The following is a 19568-nucleotide window of genomic DNA, read 5'->3' as shown; positions in this document are numbered from 1 at the left end:
GTTTTTTTTCTTTTTTTTCCCTGCAGGCTGTGTTGGACTTGTGGGTTTGGCTTATGATGAGCTTGATAGGAAAACTCAGGCATGTTTGAGAGACAAAAAAACAAAAACAAAAACAAAAAAAACTTTGAGCTTTTCAGCATGGCTAAAACTGATCATCAATGCTGAGAGGCTTACTGGGTTTCATTGTCACCTTGTCGATGATCATAGATGATGAATTGCCTGCCTGCCTGCTCGCTGGTTCAATTTTCTGTGCTATGACAATGATACAATGTGGCTGTTCTGCTTTTTTGGGTCAAAAAAAAATGACCATCATTGCCTGGTCGGGCATGGTTGCAGAAACTGTGTTGTCTACGGTCTCTTTGTAGTCTTTAGCAGATTCTGGAACACGTACAGGAACAATAAAAAAAATATTAAAAAAAAAAACCCTTAGCCCCTGAGCTGATTATAAAATTGCTATTTATACTACATCATCATGTCAAATCATTAAAAATTATAATTCAATTAATATTTTCAAAAGCTGGTCCATATAAAATCTCAATTTTGGGTTTCAATTTTTTTCTTTTTCCCCATATTTTTCCCCTTAATGAGACGCATCAGAGAAATTCTCAAAGCTACTTACTTCTTCACTATGATTTCTAATTTCTCTGCTTTTGTATACCACGGAACTTTAGTTGCATAATATATATATATATAGAGAGAGAGAGAGAGAGAGAAAGAGAACACCCTAGCTCCCAATTTTTCCAAAGTCAAAAAAAATAAATAAATAAACAAATAAATCTCTCTTTTTACTGTGGCATGCGATCCGATTGATGATTGGCCAGATAACTAATAAAAATGGTTTTTGATCCACCTCTTTGTCAAAAAGCTTTGTACAAAGACAGCCCACATCCATCAACCCAAGAAGCGCAACCTACAATTATAAGCTCATGTTAACTGAGATACTTTTTGAAACACATAAATTGATTATCTTGTCCCTTATTATTATTATTATTATTTTTTTTTAAATAGTTGTACTACTTATTACAATGATTACATACTTTTTATCAAATTCCATGAAATGGGTACTTTTTTCCTCCATCACAGGCTTAAGCTTGTGGATATATATATATATATATATTTGATATATATGAAATACAAACTTTGGTGGGTGAAAATGGGTGCCATTTGCAGATTGGTATTAGCTAACACATGACTCCACATTGGATTCTCCGGCAATGGAGGACCACTGTGGAAATTTCTTTGCTTTTACAACACGGTTGGCCTAACAATTTGAACATACACATAAAAGAGGCTTAGTTGCCACAGTGTTTGACATTAATTGGGTATACAAGTCTTAAGTTTGTTTGGTGATCAACATATTTGATTGGTACAGTGGTTCCTGATTTCCCAATATAATTCTTTGGGTGGTTACCAACTCAAAGTCTTTGTCTTACAGTGATTTTTATTTTTATTTTTTATTTTTTCCTTTACATAAGAATCCAATGAGGTGGAAGCATGCTGAAGAGGTTTATTAAGAATGCCAGCTTGCTAAGGTCGCGTCAAAACTACAATTTCGGTTGAAATAACATGACCACACCGATATTGGACCTCCATGCCTACAACGCTCTTAGCTTTGTGCCTAATAGGACCACTCACACCCTACAACTTGTTGAGACCCTTTCTAGCCTTTTCTTTTTATGCATATTTTATGTTGGTTTTAAAGGGTAGATATTCTCCCACACCCTAAAAATTATTAAGACCCCTTCTAGCTGGTTTTATACATATTTTTATGCTGGTTTTGAAGGGTAGATATTCTCCAGCCCCTATGCATATATAAAATTTTCTACTAAGCTCTATCAAATAATTTATATTGAACTGATTCATTTTAAGTTATGAGTGCCTATTACTGCAAATAGGTAGTAAGTGATACTATATATATATATATATATATATATGTGTGTATATATGCAAATCCTGTTGTAATAGGCTTGCACATTTACTTGACAATAAGCATCTCAGAGTAATGGAATGTGAAACTCCTGCTGTAAAAGTAAGCGTGCAAATCTACGGTAATCAAAATTGTATATAATATTTATTTTGTCCTTATTCCTCTATCTGATGAAACAACAAAAAAAAAGGAGTAAATATATGCCAGTTGAGAGCATCAAATGGCATTTTGGCATTTTGGTGGTGATCTGTATTTATTTTTATTTTATTTTATTTTTGTAAAATGATGAACAGGGTATGGATACACAGAGAGAGAGAGAGAGAGAGAGAGAGAGAGAGAGAGAGAGGAGGGACATATAGAGTTTGATTGGGTTGGGGTTCATGTAAAAAAAGATTTAGGCATTGTCAGCGATGTTGAGTCAGGGCCTTCAGGTATAGGATATTGCAATGCTTTAAGGCTGATATGTGCACAAGACCCAATGAGTTTGTGTGAATCTGGCCAGTTGGTACAAGCATTTATATCAGCTTTTTCGCACTGTTTGAAGCTGCTAAAATGCTAACCTTGCCAATTCATCTCAGACCCTGCTAACACTGTAACACGATTCATGGTACATGGAGACAGACTTCCATGTCAATCTGTCCAAAATTTTACCCTCCTACCCCAATAAATATATATTTGGTAAGTCTCCTTGCTCCGATTTGTTCAATGCAGTTACTTCTTTGACAACTATTTTTTAAGGCATTTTCAATAACAATTATTGTATATGTAATATAAAGTATAAAATTAATTTTAATAATAATATGTTTAAAATTTATTTATGATCATTAAATAATAAATATTTATTATTTTATTTTTGAAAAAATAAAATTTTAAGTAAAATTTGACTATTAAAAATATTTAAAAATGTCTAACAAATTTTTAGTATTTTTTTTCCAATATTAATTTGATTGGATATTTAAAGAGACCTATGAGAAAAGTTTTTTTTTTAATATGACAACAAAATTTAATACTAAATAGAGTCATTGAGTTATTGAGCATTTTCAATTACTATATCTACTGATAGAATTTTTTTACCAAGTTAAAAATAATACATCTATTTGAAAAAAATTATTTCTAATGGGTTTATTTAAATATCCTATTAAACTGATGTGATAAGAAAAAATAAATAAATATTGCCAAACAAAATATATGTGAGACATTATGAAATTTTAGAAATAATAATTTTTTTCTTAAGAAATTAATTATTTCAAAAAAATAAACTAATAAAATATTTAATTAATTAATAACTATAAATAATTTTTTACATATATTATCATTAAAAAAATAATTTAATAATTGATTGTGCATTTATTCCACTTAAATGTAATTGGAAAAACAATCTACATTTATCATTAAAGATACTCTTAATTAATATATTAATATATGGAAACATTCTTTTTGTACAATAACACAATCAATTAGGCAAATTTAACAACAAATTTGTACAAGGAAAAAGTCCTTAAACACATAATCTTTTCCTATTAAATAGTTATTTTGATACAATGGGAAGAATTCAAATTTAGGGGGATGTATTCAATTTAGAATTTGAAGGATTTTAAAAGTCTTTTAAAGTTTTGAGGTATTCGATTTAGATTTTAAGAGAGTGCATACAAATCTAATGATATTCAATTCAGATTTTGATGGATTTTATAAAAGTCCATTAAAATCTAGATGTATTCAATTAGGACTTTATAGAATTCTTTTAAAATCTGGTGGTATTCAAAAAGTCATTGATTTTAAAAGACTTTAAAAAATGATGGATTTTAATGGATTTGAAAGGATTTTAACAGGGAAATTGTGAAGAAAATTATCAATATGAAATCCAGCTTTAAATCCAAAGATTTCATTGGATTCTTATAAAATCTTTATGGAGTCTGTAGAATTCCATAACAATCCATCAAATCCTTTAAAGTCTATAATTCATTTTAAATCCATCAAACTCTAAATTGAATACATCCCTCTTAGATTTTTGTCCAATAAACTAGAGGGATTGATATCCATTTTATCATATTAATGGTATAAAAGACTAACTCTTTCTTTCAATGGTTCAAAGCTAAGGAGCATATTTCTTCTAGATTTTACAAACTATTAAAGGACAGTATTGCCTACTTCAAATTTCTGATCACTCTTTATATATTTTTCTCTTTAAAGTAGAATTTTCTTCATATGATTTTTTATTGTATCACATTTTAGCCATCAAAGAATGATATTTAAATGAAAAAAACCTTATCGAGATTATCAAAGAATGATATTTAAATGAAAAAAATCTTATTAAGATTATTTATGAAAAAAAAAAGTAGAATGAAAATTGATAGAATTTTCATAAACAATGGGGGTAGATAAGAAAGAAAACTTATCAATTTTGGTTGTATTGATTCCATAATACAAATGATCCAATTTGATAGGAAAGCAAGTTTGGGACCTACAAATATATAAATGTAATTGGAAAACTCAATTGAAATATAAAGATTGAAATTGAAATGAGGGGGTGGTTAATTGGGTGATTCACAGAATAACAAGAGTGATTGGTTAAAAATGTGAGTGGTAAGTGGAGGAAGAAGAAAAAAGAGAGAGGGAGTTGATTTCCATATAAAAAAAGAAAAGAAGGAGTTGTTGGGTCACTATCAAACATGTAGATGTTGAAAATGGTAGTCTGGAAGCCCCACGCCCCCAAAGCCCACAAACGACGGCGTACTTTCTTTTCTTTCTTTTCCTTCTTTTTTTTTTACCTTTGCTTTTTTTTTTTTTAATCTCTTTTACAAGGTCAACGTTAATCATCTTATTCCATTTTCACCCTCCTCTAATCTAATCAAATTTTCTTTTTCTTTTTTTCAATTTGGTTTTCTCTCTTTCTCTCTGTTTTTTTATTTTTTATTTTTATTTTTGTATGCTGACTGCTATGAACGGGAAATAGGGTGACTGAATTCAGTTAAGATAGAGACAGGTAAGATGACTATGAGACATAATAAATAGAAAATAATAATTGCTACAATATATAGGTTAGGTTTTGGGGGAATTCAAATGCAGATTCCGTTTGAAAAAACAATTATTTTACTTTTAAAAAAAAATAATAATAATTTTACCATTAAATTATTCTCCAAAAATAATCATTTGAGAAAAAAAAAAAAAAAAAAAAGAAGATGCCAGCCTTCTGTGGACGAGTAAATGTGGTATTATGGGAAGTTTGAACTTTTGAATAATTAATTAAGCAATTGATAAGTCAGATTGATATGTTATGCTTCTAAGAGCATCTCTAATAAGTTTTTTTATTGAAATTTACATGGTATTAATTTTAAAAAGTATTCATATTTATATGATATTTTTTTTATTTAATAAATAATATTTTAAGTAATTTTTCTCCAATGAATTTTATTTAAAATATTCTAAAATGTTAATGTGTAATTTTTTATTTTAAAATTATATCTAATTAAAAAAATTAAAAACTTATGTAGAAGTTTTTTTTTAATAAAAAACAATAAAAATAAATAAAATGCTGGCTCGGCATATCTAATAGAACTTTCATAAATATACAGTATCGTTCACAGTTTCTATTTTTTTTTTTATCATATCAGTTTGACAGAATTAATGCACAGAACCATTAGAAATAATTTTTTAAAAATATTATTTATTTATCTGATGTGTCAAATGATTTTTAAATATATAAAAAATCATTGGAAATGTTCTAATATTTACACTTTTGAATTTATTAATTTGAGTCGTATCCTTTTTTTTATTTAATAAAAAAATTATTACAATCCTGATAAATACAAATATATATATAAATATATATAAAAGCAAGCCAATGGATCCACAATGCTCTAAGCAGATGCTAACGGCCAGGAAATTTTGATTTTGAAAGAGAAAACTTCATTGACAATTGAAGGATTGCATCCTCAGCCAATAAAGCCAGCAGAATAAAGGGCCAGCAAAATTACTATTTACTCCTACCCTTTAACCCTTGCCCTTGCAGGTCATTGGTTTATGTATTAGCAAAGCTTTATTGCTTTTTTCACCTGCAGTTTAATTTTGTACCCTATTCAGTTTTTTGAGGTGTCACATTCTTCTATGTTTTTTTTTTTTTGGGCCCTAAAAATTCTTTCTATTTATATTTTGTATTTTCCAAATGACATTTCACTTGTCACAACAACCATAGCATCAATCAATATTTGCATAGCAAAAAAAAAAATAATATTTTATTGTTTCTTTCTTGTGCAATAATTCGCTACCTTTATTAAATGCAGTTTAGTCTGTCTTAAAAAAAAAAATTATAAGATGAAAAATAAGATAGAATTGAAAAATAAATAAAGATTGGTATTATTTCAAAAAAATAAAAACTGTTATTAGGAATTATACACAAAGAAAAAGCCTGAGCTGAAAGGTATGTTTGTCATTTTTGTCAGGCTTGAAAATTGAGATCGGATGGTGGGTCGTATGTAATGCCATAACTATACAACTTGATTGGTTGGGTGGTGGGTTCTCGGCGTTTTGTTTTCCCAGGTGCCAAGATTGCCCATTCGGATGCTGGTGGACCACTCTTTCTAAATGGTAAAATCAATAGCAAGATGAAGATTAAAATTCATTTGGAAAATTCTAAAATTCAAAATTTCGATAAAAATTTGATTTTTAAAACCTTGAGTAAAACTACACCAACTTCTACTATTTTATTTTTATTTTTTGCAAAATATTATTTGTCATAGATGAAAGCTTATTAGTAGATTTACATGCCATACAATAAATTTTTTTATTTATTAAGATTACAATATTTTCTAATTTAAAGAGAGAATGAGGTAATTGGAGCTTGCAAGTTTTAAAGATATGAATGTTTAGAGTTTCTCTAATGGCATCGCAAATTATCATTGCATGGCAATAATTCACGGATGAAGTTGGAAATGTTTCTAAGAGGGCCTACATCTTATAAATACAAACTTATGAGTTTGATAAGGTTAATTTAGTCGAAAACCTCATATATTTAGAAGTTATGGGACAAATCTATATTTATGATTTAAAAAAAAATAATATATATTACCCAACATTATAAATAAAAAAAATAGAAGGTTTGGATATTATTTTTTTAAGACATCATATAATAAGGTATTTGATAAAAGGAAAAGTATTGAAGAAAACTGATTTTTCAAAATTAGTTTTCTGGGATTCAATTTTCTGAAAATGAGTTTTTTTGGAATTCTTTTTACAGTGTTTGGTTAATTATAAAGAAAAATAGAACTTACAAGTAATTAAATAAATTTATATATTAAAATTAAAAAAATTACATAATATCAGTTTCTCATGAAATTTTCGAATGACATCTATTTAGTAGGATTCACTTTACTTGTTAGTTTCCCACATTACGAGATTTAGTTTCCATTGGGGCCTACAAATTTCTTTTCTAAACAAGAAAAAATTTCATTTTCCTATGAAATTTTAGGTTCTCATGAACTTTACCACTACCCAAATACCACATAAATCTTTTGTTGGATGGTTTATTAATATAGAAATAATAATGTTATAGAATGTATTTATTTTAGCCAAGTGAAAGATATACATAGGAAAAAAATCAAATATTAAAAAATAAAAAGTAGAGTTAAAATAAAGCTCTACTGGAAAAAAAAAATTACTATAATTAATAGGAAACTAGAAAATTAAAATTAAAATTTAAAATGATTTAATATAAAAAATTTTAGTAAAAACTAACTAAAATAATTATTAAGTAAGTTTTATAAACAAGAATAGTTGTAACTTAATTCTTAATACATAATTATATTAGTATCTATTAATTAAAAAAATTAGTTTATGATTTACAAATACTTGCAAAAGATAATAATATATAGAAAATATAAGCATTTGATTATGGGCCAATTATCTATATGAAGATCTATTTTCTTATTGTTTTTTAAAATTACAATGTATATATCTAAACAAATTTAAAAAGATTAGGTGGCCAAGGCCTCCAACTATGGTTTAAGATATTCGAAATTTTCTTAAAATTTTTATTTTTTCAAGGTGTTGAAATAAAACTTAAATTCCAAATGGAAATAAATATAATTTCTATAATATCCACTAAATTTTTGAAATTTTGCAAAAAGTTCTATAGAAATTTCCGTAAAAATATACACATCAAATCGTTAATAATTTGGTTAAAAATTTTATAATTTTTATAGAAATTTCTAAAATTTCCACTGAAATTTCAAAAATATCAATGGGATTATTTATTTATTTTTTAAATTCATAAATATTATTGATATTTAGTAAATTTTTTTTTATCAAATTAACTTCATTGATAATTTTTTTACCATTTAATTATATTTTTGAACATGAAAAATCTTATTGCTGAGAATATAAGTTTTACAAATGTGAATAAATATATGATGAAACATATAAATGGAAATGTCACAATAAAAAGAAAATTCGATTTCCATGAATTTTGGATCAATGAAGGTTGGAAATCATTTTCATAACCCTTATTCAATAGATATTTATAGAATGTCATCAAATAACAACATATGAATATCATCTCAAATTCAACAATCAGAGAGTAGTAGTTATGCATATAGTCAATCAATAATGTAAGATCCACATGGTTGACATATTAATAATTATATGCAAAATTATCAAAGAGATACATATTTTCATAACTACTTCTCACATATCACAACTCAAAATCAAAAAAACGAAGAAACCGATGATTTTCAACCACCCAGAAATTCTATATGGTATTAAGATGACATTTATGAACTACAATGCAATTGTAATAATCGTTTTATATATTTTAGTTAATAAATGAATTTATCATATATGTATTTTTTGACATATTTTTATTAATAATAATTTATCTATAATCATTAATGCTTATTATAAATTAATTCACTAAAAATAATATAGCATCCATTCAATATTTTAGCAAGTTTTATAATGAATTTGATAATTGATAGATTAAATAACTTAATTATAAAATTTCAATAAAAATTTTTATTTTTTAAAATAAATTTCTATTTTTTTATATAATTTTTTATCAGTATTCTATATTTTTCGATATTTTTATGAAAATTTTTTTATTTTAAACTCTCGATATTTTCATCGATACTGATTTTTTAAACCTTGTCCCTAACCTTATAACGTGGATCTGCCATTGCAAATGCTGACTTGGGTGTAGATTTTGACTTTTCCAAATATATAGTGTAAAATTTACCAATTGTATTTTTTAATATAATAGATAAATTTTAATAGTGGGTCCGTTGTAATAAAACTTGTAGGACCATATATCACTTATTAGTATAGTTTTGAATTTTTAATTATGAAAACACAAAATATAGTGGGATCATATACCTAAACATCTTAAATATTTGAATAAATAAAATTTTTATTTTTCCTAGCATATGCCATTGAAGAATCCATCTTAAAATTTAATATTTATGATTGAAAAGGTTAGGTAAATATCAAATTTTAAAAATATCAATAATGAAATGACATTTCTAATTGAAAATGCTGTGAGAGATTTATAGGTCAATCAATCTTCAGTTTAATTGTTCCACCTGAAAAAAAAAAAAAATCTCAATTTAATTGACCATTCCATATTAACTTCTTAAAAGCCAATATTTAATTAAATTGAAAAAAACAAGGATTTTATTTGTGCTCATCCCACCAAACAATGACAGATAATATAAATATTATATACAATATAAAAAATATGTGTGAAAACTTCTACTATTTCAACCATAAATATAAGGGAGTGTCCACCTAATCAAATATTCAAAACCATTATTACACGCCCAGTTTGCTCCCAACGCTATCTTAAAACACCAGTTGAAATTCCTGCTTTCGCATTTTTTATTTGTCCAAATCCCACTCGCACAGACGCGTGTTGTTGAAGTATACAATTAGCTATTAAGAGGCAAAGATGAGAAAAGGATTATAGAAAACACACGGTAGAGATAAAATGCTAACATGTAATATTATAAAATATTAAAACTTTTTTTTTTGGAACCAAAAATAACCATGAAATGTTAAAACTTGTATTACATTTTTATGATGATTGAACAAAAACAATGCAATTTCTTTATTGGGCATGTAATAGAAAGCTATTCTATGGGCATGTTTAACATGCAAAATAAGATGTTAGAATAAAATAATTATTTTATAAAATTAACCATTTCTATATATCATATATTTTAAATTTTAAGAATATCTATTTTATAAAAATAATTCTTCCATTTTAAAGAATAACTATACTTTTTTAAAATGTTTAAGATTGGTATTCTTTCATTTTTTTTTTAAAAAAGATGCTAAATATATTTAAAACAATTTAAATACAAATTCATTATCCTATATTAGAAATGCATAAATAATTAAAAAAATTAATTTTACTAAATTTGATATTTTTCAAATAATAATGCTTTAAGTTACCAAAATATTTAGCCAAATTATTTTATAATATTTAATTGATTTATTTTTTTATTCGCTTATCCATATTAAGGTTAGAAAAATATAATAACCAATAATTAATATGTACAATTTAATAAATAAATTTAATGAATATTTTAATACATTTAGAATTATTATTTTTGAAAATACAAAAAATAAAATACAAAGTCTAAACATTAGATTTAATTTAATATAATAACAAAACATGAATATTTATTTCATTTTTAATTCCTATGAATAGGTAACATATTAATAGAAATTTTAATTTTTATAAATAGATGTTCTTATTCTATTAAAAACAATCATTATGTTTATTAAATGTGCCCTCTTTCTTCATTAAGGTTTGAACTTCTTTCATTTTAATATTTTCATTTAAAGAACTTTTTAAAGTAAAGGGATTATATAATTAGTCAAGAGGGCATTCTGTTTTCCTGAACTTGCACGAAAGTAATAAATTAAAGTTTCATCATTTATAATTCATAAAAATCTTATACCTCACGTCTAAGAAATGATAAAAGAATATGTACAAGTGGGAATTGATAATTAAATTAATAAATACCTAATCTTAAGGGCCCTTATTCCTACTGCATAAAAGTTTTCTGCTTAATCAAACACTTCCTTTTTGATGAAGCAAGAAAGTTGCTCCAAAGGACAACTAATACAAACTTTTTTGCATATTTGTATTGTGAGATATTGTTTGACTTAATTTTTAAGAATTTAAACATAATTTTTGAAACTTAAAAATTAATTTTAAATAATTTTGAAAAAATAATTAAAATCAATGGAAAGAAAACATTTATAAACAATAAAAGGAAAAAACAAAAGAAACATTTATAAAGGGAAAAAACAAAAGAAAAACTCTGCCAAAGCAGAAATAGAAGTGGTCTAGGTTGTACCCACGCGCGTTGAAGTAGCGTGGGAATGCCTAAGCATAGAATAATGGATTTGAAGATTTTGGAATTAAAAGCAATGGTCATCTTTGTAATCTTTACTGCACTACACCGTTAAGTCCTGTATTAAAAAAATATATATATATTTTTTTTCTTGCCAAGAATGAAAGCAAAACAAATCCTTAATTAACTATTCCTGTACGGTGCTGTATCTATTTCTAATCAATCAGCTCCGCCAATCCATCTCTCTCTCTCTCTCTCTCAAACTTTCCCAATGTTAAGCCAAAAAACCCAAGCTTGATCCTCTGGAATCTATGATACAGTATCTCTTATTTCATTGTTTCTGAATCTTTTTTAGATCCTCTCTGCCTGAGTAAGCATTTCTGCACCTGTTTTCTTCATCTAAATTCATTTTTCCATTTCAGGTTCACTTTTTCTTCGTAACTAATTGAGTTTTGAAGTTTCTGAAACTTGATATACAAGTAATTTTGTGGGTTTTTGTTTCAAATTTCTAGCAAGTCAGATCTGGAAATGAGTGAAAAGAAGCTGTTTTCTATTTATGGCCTGTAAAATCTAAACTCCAAGATGTTTGAATTTTTGAAACGTTTGGTTTTGATTAATTGTTAGATATTTGTTTCCTTTTTTTTATTTTTATTTTTTCTCTTGGTTTGTTTATTTTTAATGGATTAAGCAGCTTTGAGCGTCTTTTCCGCAACTTTGTCCCAAAGATCAAATTTTTTGCGCATGCCTTTTTGCTGTTTCAGTGTTTTTAAGTGGTAAAGTTTTCCTATTTAACCGCTTTTATTTATCACTTTCTTAAAAACCCATATTTTGTTTTTCTTTATCACTCTCTTAAAACCCATGTTCTGTCTCGGAGATTATTATTAACCCCTGCTTAAATCTTATTCGCGTATCTATCAAGAAGGCAGCTAAGGGGTCTGTTACAAAGTTTCCTTCTCTCTAGTTTGCATAAGATTGGTTGTTTTGGTAGGTTTCTCGGTTAATTCAGGAAATTTTGGGTTATTGCTGAAAAAGAGCGAAGTTGGATAAATAATTATTTGTAAACCAGTGAACTAAGAATGAGGAAATATGTGAACTCCCACTCAGGAAGGGCGTTTGGTGATAGGATATGGGTAATTCCATTCTTTGCTAGCGTCCTCATATTCATTACCCTTTTTCTGACAGCCATATTTGGGTTGTTTACTTCCCCTAATGGTGAAGAACAGTTGCCATTCGACATCATTTCATTTGCAAAATCTGAGGATTCAAGTGAATACTTTGTTGAATCAGATTTGAAAAAGTCACTTGACACTAGTGGGGAATGGGAAACGAGGTTGCCTAGATTAGCATATCTTATTTCTGGTACGAAGGGTGATAGTCATAGGATGATGAGAACCCTTCAGGCTGTTTATCATCCAAGAAATCAATATGTGCTGCATTTGGATCTAGAGGCTCCTCCACGTGAGAGATTGGAATTGGCAGTTTCAGTAAAGGCTGATCCAACATTTCGTGAAGTGGATAATGTGAGAGTTATGGCTCAATCTAATTTGGTGACATATAAGGGTCCTACAATGATTGCTTGTACCCTGCAAGCCATTGCAATTTTGTTGAAGGAGAGCTCAGAGTGGGACTGGTTTATAAACCTCAGTGCATCAGACTATCCTCTAGTGACACAAGATGGTTAGTACAAGGCTTTTTGTTAGTTAAAATTTTATAGATCGTTATTATCCATGCAAGGATAAAAAATTTCTTGATTGTTGGGGAGCTTGAATGCACAATTCATTACTTTCGTAATATTGGTATACAAATACTTATGACTTGTTTCTTGAGCGTCTTTCCTTCTATATTGTCTGAGCAATTAATTGGAAATGTTTCTTGTCATTGAAAATTACAAGGGCATGGTTTTTGCTTAAGCAAGGCACTCCCCATGGGGCATTCATATATCCAAGTGTCAGTCATATGCTCTAAAATGTCGACAGGGCTATTTGTTTTGTAACTCCAAATTGATGTTCCAGAAAGGCATAGTCGGATGATGATTGAGGTCGATGGATTGCACATCACCAAACACATCCTTAGACTTTTCCTAGTCATATTACTTACTAGATTACCTAATTCATAGTGGGATTATGGTTCATTTCAGACTTTCCTTACATTTTTTCCCTTGAATTTTGTAGTTAATTTCTTTGTGTTCATGTAATTTGTTGGATTTGGATTTTCAACCCTTGGTTGTAATTCTTACTTGGACTGCAGTGTCTCAGGGTGTGTCAAACATAGGTTATGCATGGGGATGGAAAAATCTTTAAGGGTTCGGGTCTTGATGGTGTTCTTTTCCAAAGGTGTGGAGGGGGTGGGAGAAAAAGTCTTTCTTCTGGTCCTGATCCTGTTTTATCATGCGTAAATGTGTATTTATATTTATCTAAAGGATATGGATCCTATCTTGATATTGCTTTTAACTGAACTATCTGGATTTCCAGACACGTGCAAAATTTTGAAATATATGAGTATGATTCATTTGGTTTTGCTTTTACTTTCTTAATTATCAATCCAACAAGATGGGTGCAAAATTGGGGTGAGGATGGGGAATAGGGATGATAAAATTCCTTGAGAGCCGCCTTTGATGAGGAGCGTTTTAGGTGTTCTATTTTTGGGCTAGGTAAAAGGTCTTCCCTTGAAACAAGTTTTGCAGTCTCATGGAAGAGTTTGTGCAAGGAAGTAAATACAGCTTCTTGATGTACATATGGGAGGAAAAGAAAGTAAAAATGCTTTACAACCACAACTTAAACTTAGAATCTTAAATTTTGAGGTGGTTATCTGGTTTGAAATGGAAATTTGCTTAATGTTGTTGTGAGGTTCAAGTCTTTAGACTTCTTGTTAAATTAATTTTTAAATTTTTAACTTTATCTGATTTTGTATGGGATTTCTTTCTATTTCAAGAGTAAGAATTTTGATAGACATGCAAAGTCTTATAATGTTATTGAAAATAACTCAATATCATGATCTGTTTGGAAACTCAGTAACATGATTTGTTTGGTAATAAACTTGGTAACATGATCTGTTTACTATTGTGTAGATTTGCTTCATGTTTTCTCCAACATGTCGAGAAATCTCAACTTCATTGAACAGATGCAGATTACTGGTTGGAAACTGTAAGTATAAAGAATAAACAGTTTGGACAGATCCCTAACAAGATTCCATCTTCTAGTTTATGCTAAAATTTACGTTGTCTTGCAGGAACCAAAGAGCCAAACCAATAATAATTGACCCAGGGCTATATTTATCAAAAAAATCTGACATTGCTTGGACCACTCAACGGCGTTCACTTCCTACATCTTTCAAGTTATTTACAGGTAGCTAGACTTAATGATCCACATCTTCATGAATGCACTGGTACAACTAATTAGAACTTCTTCCAATCAAGTTATTTTAAAAAATAATGTCACAAAGAGAGGTTTTTCTAGGGTTGGGGGAAGGGGTAGGGGAGCCACCACCCTAGGTTGGAGCTAGGAGGAGGATGTTCCTATTCTTAAGAAGAGAGGAAGGGGGGGGGGGGGGGGGGTGGGGTGGGAAATCAAGGATGATCTATATCATTCGATTTGTCAAATTTAAATCTGTTTCCAGTCCTAGCAGATCCAGGCAATCAATTAATGTGTTCTACTAACACTAACAATAGGAAATAACAGAAGTGGATAAGTTATAATGAGCTCATAGAACTTAACTCGTTTAAGCACTTCATTCAAAAAAAAGAAAAAAAAAATAAAAAATTCCAATACTGGTGCATTGTATGCAAATTATCTAAATATTGTATATATTAAGAATTGGATCACTATTTCAATCGTTGCACAAATGAATCAGAGATTTCAATTATTTTTTGTTTATTAGATCAGATTTGGATTGGATCTAATTGATTGCTACCCCTAAAAAACCCTGGGATTCAAGTGATGGTTTGTTCACTTAGCCTGTACGCACTGCACATAGAGAAAACAACAATGGTAATGCTGGCTGGAAGAAAACAATGGCAAAGGCAGTTTCTCTTCCTTGTATTCTTGATTTTAATCTCTGCTTTCCCATACTGCTAGGACTGTGGGGACAATAAGATAAGTTGCTTCCTAAAGTCTTCTTTCCCCAGCCTTCTTCCCCGTCTAAGTAATGGTTCTTTTGCGAGTGCTGATTGACTTGCTGATTGAAACTTGTCCATTGATACCAATTGTCATTTTCCAAAATGAATACCTGGGAGATCTCTGTTAAGGTTGTTTGAAAAATAGATATCTTTATTGTTTGCAGGTTCAGCATGGGTAATGCTAACTCGATCTTTTGTTGAGTACTGTATATGGGGTTGGGATAACCTTCCACGGACTATCCTCATGTACTACACAAATTTCATATCATCTCCTGAAGGCTATTTCCAGACAGTTATTTGCAACACTGAAGAATTCCGGCACACTGCCATAAGCCACGATCTCCACTACATTGCTTGGGACAATCCTCCCAAGCAGCATCCCCTCTCTTTGTCAATGAAGGACTTTGACAAAATGGTCAAAAGCAAGGCCCCATTTGCTCGAAAATTTGCAAAGAATGATGCGGTCTTGGACAAAATTGACAAAGAGCTTTTAGGTCGAACTGGGCGATTTGCACCTGGGGCGTGGTGTATCGGGCGTGCCGATGGTGGAGCTGACCCATGTTCTGTGCGTGGTAACGATTCAGTGTTCAGTCCAGGTCCTGGTGCCAAGAGGGTGCAAGAGCTCTTCCAGACTTTGTTGTCTGAAGATTTTCTAAGAAAGCAATGTACATGAAATATATGATACTCGATTACCCAAGTGTACATTAATGTATTCCATAGATTACACGGTTCATGCAAAGTCCCAGAATTTTGTTTTTAATATGTAGTCGCAGAACATGCAATTACGGGTACAATTTCCACTTTACAAGTCATACAGTCTTGAAGGGCCTGAATGAGTTTTGGATATCCATTACATTTATTCAACATTTCGTTTTGGAACTATATTATCCAAGCTGAGAGCTTTCCTTTAACCAATCAGGGTTTTTCTTGTTTTAGTCCTTGGCAGCAGAGATTAACTTCATATACTTTTCAGTTATCATCTCTGGTGAATAGTCAGTGAAGTAGCCTTGCTCAACATCAAAGCCTTCTTCAGCGGCTAGCATTTCAACCCGGTTCTGGACCCGGTCAGCTCCAATCTGGTTGGGCTGTAGAAGCATGCAAGCTATCTCGGTGGAATCCTCACCATGAACAAGTCCTAAGGATTGCACAGTTGGTAGCCCACCTCCTCTGGCACTTACCATTCTTGCTATCCTTCGAGCAGCAGAGACATCAGTGGACATTATGGGTATGTTATACATGGCAAACCACGGACCTGCTCCGATCAGCGTAATCCCTCTTGCTCTAGGCACGATTGTCGGGCCTTCATCAGGCTTCTCGGGTAGGATTTCTGGCATGGTCCTGCCTGCCCATTGGATGCCATTGAAATTGGGTCTGTAGAAACCAAGCTCTCGTCTGATGGTGTCAGGAGCCTTGCCTGTTGGGTGTGCCGCACCATATAGAAATATTGGTACTGCAAATTCATCAAATACTCCATAAACCATACAGAAAGTTAAAAAGAGACGGGATTTAGCTCTCCTATTCATATATTTTTAATATACATTGAAGAATGGTTTTGAAATATATCAATTTAGCTCTCTTATTCGTATGTTTGGTTAAAACAAGACAGCTTAAAATAGATGTTCCAAATTTATGCCAACCTTGGAATCTACTTCCGATGTCCAAAGCCACAGCCTTGGCAAGCCATGCTGCTTCATCTAATGATGCCCGGCGAAGTGGATGGAAGAGAATGTCATCGACAACCCCTAACCGAGGGTGAGCCCCGGAATGCAGCTCAAAGTTGATGGCTCCATAAGCAGCCTCAGCCATGGCTATGACTGTCTGGTGCAGTGGGCTATATATGGCATTTCCTGTGCTGTCATGCACTACATATGATACGATGGTGTATCGAACTCTATTGTAAGCTCGGTCCTCAAACTTGTTGACAATGACCGACTCTGGGTCCTGCTTAGCAGCTCCTTCAATGGCTTGCAAAGAGCTGTGGTTGCGTGACTCCGAAATCCATATCCTGCAGCATAGCAGCATGGAATGGTCTACGCTTCTTTTCTTGTCCTTGAACCAATAGAAAATCATATCATCATCAATTTTTTTATATTGCTAGGCCAAAATAATTAAACAACTTATATATTTTAAAACAAAATAAAAATAACATGAACATTATTAAATTTTGATGCAGTATACAAATTGTCATATCAATTACTTTGATTAATATTGACAATTAAAGAAATATTCTTTAACGATTTTCACTATCCTCATTCAATTTATTTTGCTCATTAATAATTTGGTGCACATATCACGTGGTCACAAACATAACAATTATTAAGTCAATCATTATTATTATATTCGTTGTGATGATGGTTCGAGATCTTGCCGGCAAAACAAAAATAAATAAATAAATAAAAAAATTTATCAGCACGACTTGTGCTGGAGAGCATCAGCTGTTGCCACGAAGCAACAAGAGGAGCCTGGCTTGCTCCGTGGCTGTAGAAGAGCCCGTTTATGTTTAGCACGAGCCATGTGAAATAGCAAGATTCAAAATAAACCAAATACCGTCCGAATAAAGCAAGTTCAATCTCATATGAAGAAAACAGCATTACGCATAAGAATTCTAAAATTAGAGAAAATGAAAGAAGCAACCAAGGATCTACTCTATTGATGAAGTTTTATTTCATGTAATCCACAAATTGGTTGATCTTTTGAAACATGGATTAACCTCCACCTCACAAATCATGCCTTAAATACAAGATTTTTCACTAGAACTAAGTAATTGATCAGTTACAAACTATAGAATAAGATTCTGGAAATTGCTTCTCATCCTTCTCTCTCTCTCTCTCTCTCTCTCTCTCTCTCTCTCCATCTTGTATAGTTTTGATAGTTGTAAAAAGTAAGTTTCCATACCCATAATCAATATTATGCAAAACAACCGAGAATAATAATTAATTCATAATTTCTCAGCCCCTTCCCTCAGCAGGAACAAGAGGTTCAAAAAAATTATAAACTAATCAAAGTTGAAAGAAGGGAGATTCTCATATTATAGCTTGAAGTTTGCTGAAAAAAAGCAAACAATATGGATTATCAGGTGATTTGAGTGTGTTTACCTTGCAACTTGGGCTGTAATCCATTTCTTCTCTTCCTCTGTCTTGTTTGCAGCAAGAGCTAGTTTGTTTCCTGAGAAATTTTTGAGGAAGATGACGAATATATAAGCCATGAAAGTAATGAGTACACTTCTCTGACTCAGCAATGATCCAGCACCTGTATAAGCAAATGTCCCCACAGTTTGACTAGCAAATGCCCCTTAACAAATAAGGAACCATAATTTCCACCATAATACTTTACTAATAAGATAATCCACTCCTAATCAGGTACCTTGGATAATTGATCTTATGTAAGATAAAAACAGAGATTGAAAGTTCAGTAAAAAAGGGTCAAAATAATGAAAGTCCAAAATACCGAAGGTGGGGTAATTGTGTAGAGCTCTTTGATTTTCAACACCTTACCCTATTTGTCATATTCATACGTATGCAATGCAAGAAGCAATCCAAAGCCGCATGTATTTGTTCAAATCTCCTGATTTGACAGAAAAAAGTCCAAAAAGAATTCTAGAAAGCAGTTTCGTTTAGCCAAAAACACAATGACAACGAAACGCCCATGGATTCAGAAAGAAAGAAAGAAAGCCCACAGCATGAAATTGCAGATGGTTATTAAGCATGTTCAAGTGCATCTGATGCATAATTAACCCCAAAATAACGAGGACGATTAAACAGAAGATGTTTGAACCTAACACCACCAAATGAAGTAGTGGTTTGGTTTCTTTCAACCACATAATTCAGATATTTCTTTGATATCTTGGCATTGCATTTGTTATAGAGTGATTAGTAGATGGAGATATTTTGTTAAAGGCACAGAGCAGAACATGTGATACTTTTTGTTTGTTTTTTGTGAATAGCAGCATATGTGATACTTGCAGAAAGCAAACTGCATCAATTTTCTTTTCAGAGCTTTTCATGTCACTTCAATAGAAGTGGTGATTTTAAGTATAAAATCAATAGAATTCCAGATCCCAATGTGTAAAAATAAATTTCATTGTAAAAATGAGTTTGTAACTAGAGATGGCATACCAATTTAGACCTGTTACACCAGTTGAGATTATATATATTAAATATCACTTTTCGAACCGTTT

At 30.5% G+C, this 19568-nt stretch overlaps 2 protein-coding genes across 2 annotated transcripts; one reads left to right on the top strand and one right to left on the bottom strand.

Annotated features, from left to right (window-relative positions):
- Window positions 1–11409: 11409 nt before the first annotated feature.
- On the top strand, window positions 11410–16273 carry LOC107416763 (beta-glucuronosyltransferase GlcAT14A). Its single transcript, XM_016025291.4, has 4 exons — window positions 11410–12954; window positions 14345–14420; window positions 14506–14621; window positions 15556–16273. Exons 1-4 carry the CDS (start codon window positions 12354–12356, stop codon window positions 16062–16064), a joined length of 1302 nt encoding a protein of 433 aa, XP_015880777.3. The 5' UTR covers window positions 11410–12353; the 3' UTR covers window positions 16065–16273.
- LOC107416764 (uncharacterized) lies at window positions 16058–19151 on the bottom strand. Its single transcript, XM_060816343.1, has 4 exons — window positions 18886–19151; window positions 18487–18556; window positions 17029–17440; window positions 16058–16841 (listed from the first exon to the last, which is right to left on the bottom strand). The coding sequence occupies exons 2-4, from the start codon at window positions 18508–18510 to the stop codon at window positions 16324–16326; spliced, it is 954 nt and encodes a 317-aa protein (XP_060672326.1). The 5' UTR covers window positions 18511–18556; window positions 18886–19151; the 3' UTR covers window positions 16058–16323.
- Window positions 19152–19568: the final 417 nt, after the last annotated feature.

The sequence above is a fragment of the Ziziphus jujuba genome, chromosome 4, assembly GCF_031755915.1.
Source record: "Ziziphus jujuba cultivar Dongzao chromosome 4, ASM3175591v1".
Lineage (NCBI taxonomy): Eukaryota > Viridiplantae > Streptophyta > Magnoliopsida > Rosales > Rhamnaceae > Ziziphus > Ziziphus jujuba.
The sequence above is the reverse complement of the archived record's forward strand: the minus strand, read 5'-3'. Positions and strand labels throughout refer to the sequence as shown.

Bases quoted from the DNA above. Each gene is read 5' to 3' on its own strand.
- LOC107416763 (XM_016025291.4), top strand. From the start codon at position 12,354: ATGAGGAAATATGTGAACTCCCACTCAGGAAGGGCGTTTGGTGATAGG. The intron at 12,955-14,344 runs GTTAGTACAAGG...ACTATTGTGTAG, and splicing joins TCCTCTAGTGACACAAGATG to ATTTGCTTCATGTTTTCTCC. The intron at 14,622-15,555 runs GTAGCTAGACTT...TATTGTTTGCAG, and splicing joins ATCTTTCAAGTTATTTACAG to GTTCAGCATGGGTAATGCTA.
- LOC107416764 (XM_060816343.1), bottom strand. From the start codon at position 18,510: ATGGATTACAGCCCAAGTTGCAAG. The intron at 17,441-18,486 runs GTAAACACACTC...TATTGGTTCAAG, and splicing joins ATTACAGCCCAAGTTGCAAG to GACAAGAAAAGAAGCGTAGA. The intron at 16,842-17,028 runs GTTGGCATAAAT...ATGAATTTGCAG, and splicing joins CATCGGAAGTAGATTCCAAG to TACCAATATTTCTATATGGT.